This window comes from Calliphora vicina, chromosome 5, assembly GCF_958450345.1.
Source record: "Calliphora vicina chromosome 5, idCalVici1.1, whole genome shotgun sequence".
Taxonomy (NCBI): domain Eukaryota; kingdom Metazoa; phylum Arthropoda; class Insecta; order Diptera; family Calliphoridae; genus Calliphora; species Calliphora vicina.
In genome coordinates this window covers 4,672,643-4,689,634 of record NC_088784.1, presented here as the reverse complement: position 1 = coordinate 4,689,634, position 16,992 = coordinate 4,672,643, and the positions used below count along the sequence as shown (strand labels likewise).

Genomic DNA, 16,992 nt, shown 5'->3' with positions numbered 1-16,992 from the left:
CCCAATGATAATGCGAAGTTCCTTGAAATTTATTTCACTGGAAATGAATCGACGAACTTGCGTGTGCATTTGCTGCCGACACATTCAGGCCTGTCACAGAATTTCATTCCGATCGAAAGTGGAATTAATTCCGTATATTGCTTCTTCAGAAAAAGTAAAACGAAAATTTCTTTCGGAATGAAACCACTTTCAGTTTTCAAAGTGGAATTGATATTTGATTGTAATTATTTGATTTTCTAATATTTTTAATCAATTTCTGTATCAAAACCTTCACATTTGTTTTAATATGAAAAATGGTGTCAAATTAAAATCAGAAATACAGAATTATGAAATATTTTTGGAATTAATAAATTACACGGAATCTGAAGAACCTAAAACGAAATCTATCGGAATAAAAACTACGGAATTGAAACCATTCCGAACAAAATGTGTGACAGGCCTGATTCTCCAAAAAATTGTTGGACATTGAGATTTCGCAACAAATGAGATTTCGTTACCGCTGAACTTCTGCCAAATGCAAAAGAATATTCATGACAAGTCATACAACCAACTACAAAAATTTGGATTGGCTGTGGGAACGTGCAATTTTGGCACCAAAAAATTATGATGTCAACAATGAGCAAATTCAATCTCAATGAGCCTGGCGAAACAATGTAATACAAATCGATTGACACAGTAATGAACGAAGAATAAGTCTTCAATTTTCCTACTGAATTTTTGAATTCATTGGAAATATGTAGCCAGAATGCCACCACTTATATTAACATTAAAGGTAGGATTACCGATAATGCTTCTCCGCAACTTAAACGCGCCAAAATTAGGCAACCGAACAAAACCGACCATAAAAAAATGTTCACAAAATTAAATTGGGGCAACAATCATCGGTGGAAGATTCAAAGGCGTACTGATTCCACGCATACCGATGATTTCCAACGACTTACCATTTGAATTCAAGCGGCTCCACACAGAGAAAACAGTTTCGTAAAAGCAACCGAATTTGTTGCCAATTGAATGATTCGGTTGCACACATAGAATTTTTCGGTTCTAGCAACAGAAAATCAAACTTTTGTTAACACTTTTAAAATTTTGTAGTCACAACTGTAAAATTCGGTCACTAAGGCAGAATCATTCGATTGGCAACAAATTCGGTTGCTACTATGACAATATGACATGATAAGAGACTTTGTGAATTGACCAAATGTTTCTTGTGAATTTACCCCTGGCCTTAAGATGAATTCATAAATATAATGTCTCATTTGCCTTTAATACATTTTTTAAGAGCATATCATGGCACTCTACTTAAAGATATCTGCTACAACTTTGTCATATGACCACCTCATCCGCCGACATCTGGCTACAGAGAGTAAGTGTTTCGGGTGCGAAGTCAGGTCGGGGAAGTCCGTGCTTTAGTTTTGTCCGACACTGTATATTACAATCTAGATTGAGATGCAATATAAAATAGATGTTTTGTAAGGGCCAGCAACGCGGACCGGGTTAAGCTAGCCCATGTGAATGTTGTCGAAAATATGTGCAAATTAATCTCCTATAATTTCGGTAACGAATACTGGAATATACATATAGCTTTAAAATTTACTATAGAAATATTACAATACAATTTATTTCCATTTTTGTCACCACCCTACTAAACTCTTACAACATTTCACTGCAATAAAGAATTTATTTTCTACAATTACTGCAGCCCTGTTAAAATGGCAAAACAAGTTTTTAGTCTAAACAAACAAGTTCTCACAAAAAACCAAAATGACACAAAAAGACGTCGTAGTAACTGACAAAAATGTCACTATATCCGTTTCACAAAAAAGAAACGAACACACACTTCCGCTTATTGGAAATCTACAAATAAAAAAAACACCTGTAATAGAGTTTTTTCCATATTAGATTCAACTAAATAAAATTAAAAATAACGTTCCACTAAGCATACAAATGCTTTCTTTTAGTAAATAATTTTGTATTTAAAAAACGAGTGAGTGTCATATGGCAATGTCATCATTAACACGTGTTGTAATGTTAAACCCAAACACAATTATTATTCTAAACAAATTCTAAACACTTTTCTATTACATTCTATTCTATATGAGGAAGACATGTTTTGGGTGCTAAACATTTTAACGCTTTGTTACCTTTCAAAATATTTATTTTGTATAACAGCTGGTTTTTCCGTTACATTTTTGTTGAATCTTTTTAAATAAAGGTTAGAAGAATATTTTTGTTTTTCTTTTTAATTTTTCAAAAATTATGATGTCCTGGTAAATTGCAAGGTGAAAATTCTAAAGGTAAAATAATAAATTCCCACATTTAATTAAAGAAATTGTAACAGAAATTTCAGAATTTCCGGTAAAATAATGATTCCCTTAAAATATTTGCATGTTTGACTGAAACAGATGGTATTTCCGTTACAAATTTAAATCTCTAATAAAGAAAACGGTGCAAATGAATACCTATTTATGTGTAATGAATATTGGAATTTGCCATTGTTACAGCGTCAACTTTAAGATGCGCGAAAATATCGCTCATCACGATTATAGCGAACTTTTTCAAAATCGTCGACATTTTTCTACGTACAATTAGAGGATATTGTCGCCCCTGTGAATGTTGACGAAATATGTTGAAATTAATATCCTATAATGTCGGCATCGAATACTGGAACTTGCCATTGTAATAGTGTCAACAACCAGATGGGCGCTCATCATGAATATTGCGATACTTGTTCAAAAACTTCTACGACGATTTGCTCCGACTGTCCCTTTCATTGTATTAGCAAACATTTTTTCAAAATTGTAACTTGACTTACTGTTGGTTAAGTTACAAATTCTTACATTTAGCAATTAATATAATAAAGGAACAGCTGGATTTTCCGTTACATTTATAATATTTCTTAATAAGCAAATGTTTTACGAGAAACAATTATGAACTCCTATTAGTTTAAAGCGAAATATGTCACAGGTTTACGTAAACATTCTCTCTCATATTTGATATAAATGTTTAAAGAAAATAATAAAGATATTTTTATTGCTTTCAATTTTTAACAAAAAATTATTTTTAATACCATTTTTTGAAATGATGCCCTCCTATTAATTTAAAAACAATAAAATTCTATATTTCTTCAGCAATTTTAAACGTTTGAAATAAGCAAAAATAATCGATGTAACTGGAAGTGAGTTTCCGTTTTTCTTTTTGGTAAAATACAACAAAAAAGTGTATAATATTAAAAAACAACCCTGCAGTTTTAATTAACCAATTAGGCAACTTCCAACTTCGTAGAAAGTGCTGTAAAATGTCAGTACTTTTGACTACTCAATACTATAGTTAATACATTTTTTTGGTACTCAATGCTCTTCAAAGCTGTATTTAACATAATAATTCTTATTTAACACTTTATCACTGCAAAATATATACATTTTTCCCTTGTTGTATTAACAAATACAACTCTGAAATTATCGAGTACTTATATTTTGGTATTGTGTACCCGAAAAAATAGACAATACTTTCACAACTCTAATCTCTAATAGTAATCTCATTTGCAGATTGTGTGTCAAATTGAATCGTTTATTTCAAAAACCAGTTAAGCAACAGAAAATTTAAAAATTTAGTTATTGGAAGATTACTGTTTTGTAATGGTAAATGCATCGTTTAATTCAAAATAAAATTAAATACTGCCGCCCTATTGTTGTCGTGAAATCCATATTTAGTGCAGAAATAAGTCAAGTGACAGCGCTTGATTGATTTCTTTCTGCCCATGTAATACTAGGCCCTAATCTATTTTTTCATAAATATAGTAGGTCTCAATAAATGTGAAAAAAAAATAAAATTTTGTCATTCCGTTTGTAATTTCTACATTTTTCACTTCCGCCCTATAAAATATATATATTCTGGATCATTATATAGATAGCGGAGTCGATTAAGCCATGTTTGTATGTCTGTCTGTTGAAATCAATTTTCTGAAGACCCCAAATATCTTCGGGATCCAAATCTTCTATAATTCTGTCAGACATGCTTTCGAGAAGTTTGCTGAGATATGAAGAAAAAACCTCAGTATTTGACTTATTTTTGACCTATATATGGATTACTAAGTCATTAATATGGACAATATATTAATGGATATCAAATGATAGATATTTCAAAGACCTTTGCAATGACGTATATAAAACCATAGTAAGTTGGACCTACAATGGGTCAAAATCGGGAAAAATATATTTTAACCCGATTTTTTTTCGCTAAATATTAAAAAAAAATTTAAATTTAAAAAAATATTTAAAATTTAAAAAAAAAAATTTTAAATATAAAAATTTCAAAAAAAAATCGAAAATTTTTTCCCAAAAAATTAAAAAACTGCAAAAAAAATAAATTTTGTTTAGCTAAAAAAATTTAAAAAATTTTTTTTTTGAAGTATAATTTGGTGAAGGGTATATAAGATTCGGCACAGCCGAATATAGCTCTCTTACTTGTTTTTTTTTATCATACAGTTACGCATAACTGGATAACTTTCATAGGAAAAAATATAAATTTTGTAAAAGTAATTTTTAGGTTACTAGGAAATTTTTTTGATTTACACAAAATCTATAATTTTGTTGCTTGACTGGTTTTTGAAATAAACGATTCAATTACTATCCTCTGCTATACCTATTACCAATAAAATCGCTAGTTCGATAACAACATTAAGTGGAATGACAAAAAACCAAATAATGTATTCAGCAAAAGAATGTCTGAGTTTGACTTTGATACAAATATATGAATGAGAGGATGTTACTTGACACCTAAGTGGACTGGTGGGTGGTATTTTTAGTTTTAAAAACATTTCTCAACGCTCACCAGGAACTGCAGGGTATGAGTAATAAATTTCACAGCAACAAAAAAATGAAGCAACCAATGAAATGAACAGCCAAATCATCCACTATTGTGGATGTACGGACAACTTTACGAGGGTAACTATGTACATTGTGAATTTTTGTAACTGTTATTAGGCCTCTACAGATATTTCGTCTTAAAAATTTTACCCACTTAGTACCTTTTCGTACTCTTTATATCTAATGAAATAAACATAGGAATAGGTTTTAAAGTACATTTGCATTTAAACATCAAATATACTCTTTTTATACCCTTCACCTTCGTGAGAAGGGTATATGTATATAAGTTTGTCATTCCTTTTGTAATTTCTACATTTTTCATTTCCGACCCTATAAAGTATATATATTCTGGATCCTTATAGATAGTGGAGTCGATTAAGCCATGTCCGTCTGTCTGCCTGTTGAAATAAATTTTCTGAAGACCCCTGATGTCTTTGGGATCCAAATCTTCAATAATTCTTTCAGACATGCTTTCGAGAAGTTTGCTATTTCAAATTAGCAAAATCGGTCCACAAATGGCTGAGATATGAGGAAAAAACCAGGACAACATCGATTTTTGTCCTATTTTTTACCTATATCTGGATTACTAAGTCATTAAAATAGACAATATATGGATATCTAATGATAGATATTTCAAAGACCTTTGCAACGATGTACAGTGGTGGCCAGGAATTTAAGACAAAAATTGTTTGCTAAATTGCATGTAATTGTTAATTATTTCTTCAAATATTTCCACAAATATGTATGCATGAGGACTGTTTTAACACACAAGTGTGTTTTATTCGACTGTGTCAATTCATACATATTCACCATGAACACATAACATTTTTCTACAACTTGACCAAAAAATTTTTTTTTTAAATAAACATATTTTCTTTCATTTATATCATTATAATTTTATTATTATAAAATATTCGGACCAAATTTCGTATTTTTAGTTCAATTAGTTTCGGTCATATCATGTTATTAATAGCCGATGTTCGCTGAGGTGGGTCAACGTATTTCCATATATCTTTATCCATATATGTTTTACCGATTTTTCCAAACATTTTTCAGAAACTAGAAACATTGATAATAAATTTCATACCCTTAGAGGTCCTTTTATTTTGGCTCTATCGCACTTAAAATTCAGTTGATGAAAAAAATTCAAGTATTTGTCTTAAATTGGTGGCCACCACTGTATATAGTAAGTTGTACCTACAATGGGTCAAAATCGGAAAAAATATTTTTTAACCGAAATTTTTTTTTTCACCAAAAAAATTTAAAATACAAAATTTTTTTTTTAAATTTTAAAAAAAAATTTAAAAAAACCATTCCAAAAATTTTTTTTTCAAAAAATTATAAAAATTGAAAAAAAATCTTTGTTCACCTAAAAATATTTAAATTTTTTATTTTGAAGTATAATTTGGTTAAGGGTATATAAGATTACGCACAGCCGAATATAGCTCTCTTACTTGTTTACTATTCTACTAGTATATTTGAGGAGCCGCAGAACAAAAAAAGGTACTTTTCGAATTTTTTTACAAATTCATTTTTTGGTATTTTTATAATATTTAAGTTGAAATCTTCTAGAAAAAATCAATTTCCCAAAATTTTTAAATTTTCAAAAAAGTACCTTTTGTTCTGCGGCTCCTCATTTACACTAATTTTTATTTTGTAATATTTTGTTAATGGGGACAAAAAGTGTACCAAAATGTGTAAATGTATTTTATTCCAAATTAATGAGCCAATAATGATAAATTCTGGCAAACTTGGGTGAAAATTTTTACTACATTTCAGTTCAGTTTGGGCAATACCCTTTTAAATTTATATGAAAATGTGGAAAATATGGGAAATTGGTACTTTTTCTTTGTTCTAAAGGTACTTTTTTAATTTTGTTTTATATTAAATTAAAGGTAAAAGCATTCATAAGTAAAAATTGTATATCTTGATTTTTGATTAATATAGTCTGAAATAAAAATTTTAGCACATACGTTTTGAAGGGAATTGTGAATTCTTAAAGTTTATGTTACTTTTTATCTACTGATGCTACTTTCTGATTCTCCTAGATCAATTAAACGAGAAAAATTAAATTAAGTACTATATATTTTCCGAAAGGTACCTTTTGATTGATTTATGTTAGGTACTTTTTGTTTATTGGAAATACTGAACTTTTATAAAATGTATCACACGTTCCTCTGCATAATAAGAACATACTGCAATTGGGAAATTAATGGTATTGTACTTTTTCTTTCACCTAAAGGTACGTCTTAATTTTTATAAATCTTGAAATATAACAACATAAATGTCAACATTTAAAAACCTAAGTAAAGTAATAAATCAACAAAATGGTACCAAATAGTACTTTTCCTTTAATTCGGTTCTCCGAAACCAATGAATCTAGAAATTTGTTACCAATCGAAGTAAGAACTCTTTATTGATGCAATTTATGGTACTTTTTATGATGGTACGTTTTCATAAATCTAAATCAATAAATTTAGAAACATGAAATTATAAACAAAACCAGTAAAAATTTGGTAATGACTTGCAATTACTCAATAACATACTTTTCAGTGACGACTACATACCTTCAACATTACTTAGAAGTAGTCTAATAATGACTTATGTGAACTTCTCACAAATTTTGATTATTTTCTTGTAGTAAAATTATGATGTTTTTTAATTCTACATCTTTTCACTTTTGAAAATAATATTTAAATATTTGTGAAGATTATTTTATGACAATATAGGCATCGAATTGGAGTAGTTGATCATTAGAAATGAGATTTGATTCATCAGAACGGAAAATTGTCCTTTATAATTAAGAAAAATAAATATATGAATGTTAAAATCTGACATCATGCAGTATTCTGATAAATTCGAAAGCCTGAATAATCCAAACTAACGTTTCCAATCGATAGCCAATCCTGCTCACAATTTAAATAATTACCCTCGTATACTATTGTAGGTACCTACTTCCGTTATATTTTCAATGGATATTTAACAAACAAAAGATGAGTATTTGTATGTTTTTTTTAATTTGTATGCACTCCTATTACATTTGAAACTTAAAATTCCATAGTTTAAACAAAAAAACAGAGAAATAACCACTTCCTTTCAAAGAGAATTTAAAATTAAAAAACATTCTTTATTTTAAATGTCATAGCAAGTGACATCATCTATCCTGCAAAACATAAGGAATTTTTCCTTAAGATAATTTTCATTGACAGTTGATATATTCTAATTTGACATATTTCAAGCACAGTACTCTTAAAATTATGCTCTCCTATTACATAAATGTCAAAAATTCAGCAAATACTGACAAATGCACACTTAAATTAATAATTATTACAGAAAATTTACTTCCGGTTATAACAGCTGACTAAACGGTGAAATATCCAACATTGAAGGAAAAGTAACCGACTTTATCTGTCATTTAAGCAAATAAAATTACCAGCAATATAAACTGTGTGTCAATTATGGCAATATAAGGAAATACAAACAACGTAACTAACCTAGGAACAGTTGGTATTTCCGTTACATTTTTGGCGTATTTTCAAACATATACTTGTTTAAATATTCTGCACTCCGTTTACTTTAGAAACAAAAAATGCCATACTATTTTAAAATTTCTTGCAAAAAGTAGTAGTAGTAGTAGAAAAAGTAATAAAAGTAGTTTCCAACCATAAATTTTCACTACAAATTCTGTATACATGTTGCTAAAACCACCCCTAGAGTTAGAGAGAAATGTTATAACGTAAGTCATTTAATCCAAAGGAACAAGTGTAGAAATAAATGTATTTTTCTAGGACAGGCATGGAAAATAGAGATTTTGAAATGGTATTAAACACGAAATAAATTACAATAGTATTTTTATATTTTTTTGTCACCATGAATTCACAATGAATTATCATTCCGTTTGTAATTTCTATATTTGTCATTTGCGACCCCGCAAAGTATATATTAGGGTGGCCCTTAATAAACGAAAGTTGGATTTTGGCCATTCTCACCCCCCAGTTTGGTGAACATTAGTAAAAAAAATCATCCTGAAAAAATTTTAGGTAAATCGGTTGGGGTTAAGACGTGCCGCAAGCCCTCTGAAGTTTTGAGATGCATTTACAAGGGTAAAAAATTCATTTTTTTCAGTTTTTGTAAAAATTTTGCCATTAAAAAATTACTTTTGTAATTCAATTTAAAAGAATCGAAATGTGTACGTAATTGTCGTTCTAATGAGACATAAAAAACAGAAATCGGTTAAAAAATTTTAAAGTTATTAAAAATTCGCCAGGCCATTAACGTGTCTCAGGCCACTAGAACAAGAAATGTTGGAACAAAATTAACATAATTTGAGAAATATTAAAATAAAAGCTCATTTTTACTTAAAATATGTCCATATTTACTTGTATATGAGTTTTTGTCTTCGCAGGATACCGTTAACCTATTCTTAGGTATGAACAAAAAAATTTTATTTTTTTAACGGCAGTTTCAAAACTCCATTTTCAAATTTTTAAAAATTTTGTTAAACAAATTTCAGAATTTGTTGATCATCTCATTGGGATTTATTAAGAGTATAATAGGGAATTAAATCGTGAAAAAATTATGAAAATATCTCTTATAGTTTTTCCGTACCTGCGATTTAAATTTTGAAATTTTCGAGAAAAACCAATTATTTGGCAATTTTTAGGCCAATGAGCTCTATTTTCTTACTCTTATGAATTTTAAGCAAAACTTAATTAGAATATTATAGTCCAGATAATTCTAAATATACTCTGAAACTTTTACTAAAATCAAAAAACGTTATCCCTTAAATCGTGAAGGTCAAAGGTCAAATTTTTCAATATTTGGAATTTCTCTTGGAAAGATTTTGAAATGTTCGAAATGTTGTATATTTTTGGGCCGATTTTGATGAAATTTAACAAAAATATAACACAAAGCCTAGTATTTACAAAAGCAGCAGAAAAATTAAAATTAACCCTATATAGCACTTGGTGTTAAAATGACCCCAAACTTCTAAAACCATAAAAAATTATGATTTTAAAAGTTTGGTGTCATTTTAACCCCAAGTGCCATTAAGCGTTAATTTCCATTCTTGTGCTGTTATTATAAACCCTAGAGTTTATGTTATATTTTTGTTAAATTTCATCAAAATCGGCCCAAAAATATACAACATTTCGATCATTTCGAAATCTTTCCAAGAGAAATTCCAAATATTGAAAAATTTTACCTTTGACCTTCACGATTTAAGGGTTAACGTCTTCCGATTTTAGTAGAAGTTTCAGAGTATATTTTGAATTATCTGGACTATAATATTCTGAATAGGTTTTACTTAAAATTCATAAGAGTAAGGAAATAGAGCTCATTGGCCTAAAAATTGCCAAATAATTGGTTTTTCTCGAAAATTTCAAAATTTAAATCGCAGGTACGGAAAAACTATAAGAGATATTTTCATAATTTTTTCACATTTTTATTCCCTATTATATTCTTAATAAATCCCAATGAGATGATCAAAAAATTCTGAAATTTGTTTAACAAAATTTTTAAAAATTTGAAAATGGAGTTTTGAAACTGCCGTTAAAAAAATTAAATTTTTTTGTTCATACCTAAGAATAGGTTAACGGTATCCTACGAAGACAAAAACTCATATACAAGTAAATATGGACATATTTTAAGTAAAAATGAGCTTTTATTTTAATATTTCTCAAAATATGTTAATTTTGTTCCTACATTTCATGTTCTAGTGGCCTGAGACACGTTAATGGCCTGGCGAATTTTTAATAACTTTAACATTTTTTGACCGATTTCTGTTTTTTATGTCTCATTAGAACGACAATTACGTACACATTTCGATTCTTTTAAATTAAATTACAAAAGTAATTTTTTAATGGCAAAATTTTTACAAAAACTGAAAAAAATGCATTTTTTCCCCTTGTAAATGCATCTCAAAACTTCAGAGGGCTTGCGGCACGTCTTAACCCCAACCGATTTACCTAAAATTTTTTCAGGATGATTTTTTTGCTAATGTTCACCAAACTGGAGGGTGAGAATGGCCAAAATCCAACTTTCGTTTATTAAGGGCCACCCTAGTATATATATTCTGGATCGTCTAAATGTTGAAACCAACTTTCCGTAGCTCCCAAATAACATACATACATGATTCACACATAAATACATCATCTATAGGCCCGGTTCAGTTGTTATTTAAAATAGAGACAATCGGCCCACAAATGGCTGAGATATAAGGAAAAAACCAGGACAACCTAGTTGGCCTATTTGTTATATATGTATATCTGGATTACCAAGTCATTAATATAAACAATATGGATATCCATTTCAAAGACCTTTGCAAAGCAAATCGGATCTACAATGAGTCAAAATCGGAAAAATATTTTTTACCCAGAATTTTTTTTTCACAAACCTTTTTTTTTCACTAATAAATTTAAAAAAAAATGAATTTAAAAAAAATAAAAAAGAAATTTAAAAAAATTAATTAATTAAAAAAAAAAAATTATTTGGAAAAAAAATGTATATTTTGTTCACCTAAAAATATTTAAAATTTTTATTTTAAAGTATAATTTGGTGAAGAGTATATAGTAAGGTGATCGGCCCTGCTCGGTTATTAATAACCGGTTTTTTGAAACCCTCAAATTTCGAATATCGAAAAAACCGTGTTTTTCTCCTCGAATAGCCGGTTTTTTCTAAGAGTTTTTTTTTATGAGTTTTATTGTATTAAAAACTTTAAAAATATTCACAATCCAAAAAAAAAATTAAACCAAATATTTCAGCTATTTCTAGAAGACTTTTTATATTCAGAAAATGTTACAAGTGATCAGGAAAGCCTGAAAACTTACTCAATGCTTTGTTTTATATAAGTCCTACAAATACACCAAATAAAAGATAATTTTCAATGTCTAGTTTTATAAAAAGAAAAAAATCGATATACTCCAAAGCATTTAAACTGTGTTTTACTTATTCCTAAGAGAAAATTTTACCTTCATAAGGTATTCAAATTTACTGACGTTAACGATCTTCAGGTCATCTTCAGAAAATAGATTTTTGATTTTAAAAAACCTAAAGTAGTTGTTGACATTTGAAATTAAATTAAAGTCATTAAAATATTAGTAGAAACACTACTTTTTTAAAAAAAAGGAGTAGAAATACTACTTTTTAAAAAAAAGGAGAAATAATACTACTTTTTTTAAAAGGAGTAGAAATACAACTTTTTTTTAAAAAAAAGGAGTAGAAATACTACTTTTTAAAAAAAAAAAGAAGTAGAAATACCACTTTTTTAAAAATGAGTAGAAATACCACTTTTTTTTAAAAAAAAGGAGTAGAAATACCACTTTTTTTAAAAAAAAAAGAAGTAGAAATACTACTTTTTTTAAAAAAAGTAGTAGAAATACTACTTTTTTAAAAAAAAGTAGTAGAAATACTACTTTTTTAAAAAAAAGTAGTAGAAATACAACTTTTTTTAAAAAGTAGAAATACTACTTTTTTTTAAGAAAGGAGTAGAAATACTACTTTTTAAAAAAAAAAGGACTAGAAGTACTACTTTTTTTAAAAAAAGGAGTAGAAATACAACTTTTTTAAAAAGTAGAAATACTACTTTTTTTTAAGAAAGGAGTAGAAATACTACTTTTTTTTAAGAAAGGAGCAGAAATACTACTTTTAAAAAAAATGAGTAGAAATACTACTTTTTTTAAAAAAAAGGAGTAGATTTCTACTTTTTTAAAAAAAAGGAGTAGAAATACTACTTTTTTTTAAAAAGGAGTAGAAATACAACTTTTTTTTTAAAAAAGGAGTAGAAATACAACTTTTTTTAAAAAAGGAGTAGAAATACAACTTTTTTTAAAAAAAAGGGAGTAGAAATACTACTTTTTTAAAAAAAAAAGTAGTAGAAATAATACTTTTTAAAAAAAGGAGTAGAAATACTACTACTTTTTTAAGAAGGAGTAGAAATACTACTTTTTTTAAAAAAAGGAGTAGAAATACTACTTTTTTTTAAAAAAAGGAGTAGAAATACTACTTTTTTAAGAAGGAATATAAATACTATTTTTTTAAAAAAAGTAGTAGAAATACTAATTTTTTAAAAAAAGCAGTAGAAATACTACTTTTTTTTAAAAAAAAAAAAAAAAGGAATACGTTTTTGATTTCAAAATGGGTAATATTTGACTCGAAGACTTTATGAAGGATAAGATAAACACTAGTTCCGCAAGTATGATGAAGAGATATATTGTAGTGCTACCAAAGCTCTGAAAAAATGTAACTTAATTGTACGTAACAAAAGACCTTTAAGTCCAAACTAGTTTATAGATATTTTTTTGGCAATTTGTTTTTCTAAAAACCTAATATAGTTGTTGACATTTGAAATGAAATAAAATTTTTAGAAAAAATTAAATATTAATTTCAAAACGGGTCAAATTTGAACCGAAGACCTTGTGAAGGATAAAAGAGTTAATCAAAATTGTTTAAATCACTATTATTTTAATAAATAAAACTTGTTTTCTTCTTATTTCTAGGCGTTTTTATATTTTTCCAAAAAACCTATTAACCGGTTATTATAAAAAATCCGAAACCGAAACCGGTTTATATTAAATTACAATTTTTCGAAGAAACCGAAAACCGTTTTCTAAAAAATGTCGAAAAATCGATCATCCTAGTATATAGGATTCGTCACAACCGAATACAGATCTCTCTTACTTATTTTATTTTTAATTTATTTTCTTCTTTTTAGAGCACCTTGAATATTTCGAATTTAAATTCGAATTTTCGATTTTTAAGATCGAAATTTAAAAATTTGACTACAGATAAAACAAAAATTGTTTTTATCACAATCCACAGCTTTCAAAAATGTTCGAACATAAATGGTGACAATGCAATACTATGTTCAAAAATTCTAAATCAAAATCGAAAATTCAAAGTTATTATTAGAACTGCTAAAGTAATCTGTAGATCATGCATGAACCTGATGACAATCGATTATTATGTTCGAAAATTCGAATTTATGTTCGAACATTTTTGAAAGCTGTGGATTGTGATAAAACCAATTTTAGTTTTATCTGTAGTCAAATTCTTCCTTTTTTTAATTTCGATCTTAAAAATTCTTACATAAAATTTAAAAATTTCATGAATTTCAGAATATAACCTTTTAAGATATGTTCGAAAATTCGAATTTAAATTCGAAATATTCAAGGTGCTCTAAAAAGAAGAAACTGGTTTGAAATTCAGTTACAAATTTTAACCTAAACAAATATACAAACATTGCAAGCTTTTAAAAGTGGAGATTAACTGCCTGTTCCACAATGTCGAAAGAAAAATGAGCCGAAAAAATTTGTGTGAAAAACATCCAGTGTTTAAAATTCTTTCGAATAGTTTTCATACAAATTTGTTCGAATCTCATTTTTCTTTCGACATCGTGAAGCAGGCCTTAAACTTTCAAATCCTACAAAAAAGTAAGAAGTTTATTAGTTTACAAAGTAATTTCTGTAACTTCTTTTAAAGGGTCTTCCTATATTTAAAACAAAAAAAAAACATATTGTGTGTGGGATATAGGGCCTTTTTTTAATCGTTTCAAAGTCCTATCGAAACCATTATGACGTCGTTCTCACAGCAATATGGACCGATACCGATGCCAAGTCCAAGATCATTGACTTTTTCGGGATATACTGGGCGCTTTTGGGTCTCATGTGGATTGTTGATGTACCCATTCGTCCAGAAATGGACTTTCAAAGCTGAAGATTATTTTTTGATGAAAATTGATGAAACTAATTTTTAATGAATTTTCCAACCCTGCTTGAAAAGAAACCTTGGAATGTCCTACAATCTAAAATTGCTTATACGAAAATATAATAATATTTTATTTTTTGTTACATTTCTACAAAAAAACTCATGCTCTCCTATTAAATGAGAAACTAGAAATTCTAAGGGTTTCAACAAATTCTCACCATGACAAGAAAAATGTAACGGAAATTTTGAAACAACTCAAGGAAAACTAACGGTAGCAGCTGTTTGAAATACTTTAAAATTTTTAAATTATAATAAAAACTACAAGAACATATGTATGTTATTTCCTTAACAACTGTTTGTTTTCAGTTCTAACAACATTTGAATTTTATAACCTACAACCCTCCATGCAACATCCTGCTTATTTTCATGTAAGGGCATGCGCCAAAACCACATATCCGGTTTTTCCTTTTGTACAAAACTGTCACACTGTTTGCTAGGAAAAGGAAAATGATGAAATGAATTTCTTTTTGGGAAAACATTTAAAGTTTGTTTTGAAATGCTGAAATCCTGTTATTGAAATTTCTAAATTTTCACCTGAGTTTAGAAAATTTTAAAGGTAGATTTAGATTTTCTAATTATTTTCTAAGGTACATTTTTTACAAGTAAGAAAACGTGTAGGTAATAATATCAATTGATTATTTGAGGATGTAATTTAGGAAAACCGCTAACATTACATGATTTCACCTGTTTTCAATAAAATCCATATAAAAATCTTAAGAACACATGTTATTTCTCAACAATATTTTATACATTATTTTTACTTTTATGGCAAAATTCCAATTCCATCTGCTTCCTGTTTAATTTCATTCTAAGGCATGCGTCAAAACCTCATATCCGCTTTTTCGCTGGGAAAATATTTCTTTATTGTTTTCATTCAAATGGAAAAGGTTGTATTCAGGTTTTCCATGACCTTTAAATCTTACACATTTATTGTTTATTTTGTTGAAGATATGCCTTATTTAGCTTGACTCTTCCTGATTGCCTGTTATAGAAATGTTTGTACCTTCACCTGAGTTTAGAAAATTCTCACGGAAGATTTACGCGTTTTTTTTACGAGTAAAGGTGTAAGAATTTATGTTTTTTATGGTAGAAAATAAAACCATATGTTTATATATTTAAGGAAAACATTTAATTTCCTCAGATACCCATAAACGGAAGGGTTTATTATCTTTTTAAAGCATGTGCCAAACCCGAACATTCTGCAGTTACATTTGTTATAAAATTTTACACGGTTAATTAACATGGAAGGTATTTACATTTTCTAGTGCCTAATAATATGCAATTGAAATATCTATCTTTATATATATAATTCTTCTGTACGTGTGTTAGTAACTAAACTCCTCTTTAACGGCTGGGCCGATTTCGATGAAATTTGTAGTGTGTGTTTGATTAGGTCCCTGGATGGTTTAGATTCACAATTGACCTATATAGGAACAATGGGCAATGCACCTCCCATACAAAGTAAAAATTTATTATTGCATATGTGGAGTACCATTATAGTGGGAGTCTTCAAACTTTGTGTGAGCTATGGCAGAACAACGTTTGCCGGGACAGCTAGTATCATATATATAAAAATGAAATGGTCCATGTATGTAATGTCATCACGTGAGAACGGCTGGAGCGATTTGGCTGATTTTTTTTTTGTAAAGAAAAAAAATTAAAAATTTTCAGCTAAAAGCGGCCTTTTTTTGTCAACTGTAATAAAAAAGCCCGCTAAAGTATGCAGTAAAAATTTATATATTTTATTTGCAAATAAATAAGAGCAGGTAGGTGTATGTGGGTTGGAGAAACTTGAAGAACTAACATTAGTAAATGCCACCGGGCGAAGCCGGGTCGGCCAACTAGTTTCTAATTAAAATATAAATGTGTAAAAGTAGAAAACATCAGCCAATCTTTTTTTTGGCTTAAAATTTAAGACTTAAATGATGAAATTGTGTTCTAAATAATACTTTCACATTTATTTTGAAACAAAAATAGGTCCTTCCGTACAACGCACAGTGGTATGGATTCATAAATTTTTGGCAAAAAGTAGAAGAAGTGCTCCTATGATAATAAAATTTGGTACATTTGGCTAGTTTCATATAGAAAAGCTAAATATTAAAAATGGTTCATATCGGATAGTCCCTAAGGGTACCTCCCATACAAGGGTCCTTCCAAAATATCAGTCATAAATTCTTAAATAATGCAGCGATCTTATTTAAATTTTTCATATGTTAGTTCCAAGTGACCAGATATTATACTACAAAGTATGAAGAAAATCGTTTCATATTTGAACCTAGTCCACATATAGATCCCTTTCTGAAAATAGTTTTATCGTTCAAAACTCACATAAAAATAATAGTATCGTGATGAAATTCGACATAAA

At 28.3% G+C, this 16,992-nt stretch overlaps 1 protein-coding gene across 1 annotated transcript in view; it reads left to right on the top strand.

Moving 5' to 3' along the window:
• The first annotated feature begins 1,327 nt into the window (after window positions 1-1,327).
• link overlaps window positions 1,328-16,992 on the top strand; it is a 98,950-nt gene continuing 83,285 nt past the window's right edge. The window contains exon 1 of the mRNA XM_065510886.1: window positions 1,328-1,363. Within this exon, the coding sequence (XP_065366958.1) occupies window positions 1,328-1,363 (36 nt within the window). The remainder of the gene's footprint in view (window positions 1,364-16,992) is intronic.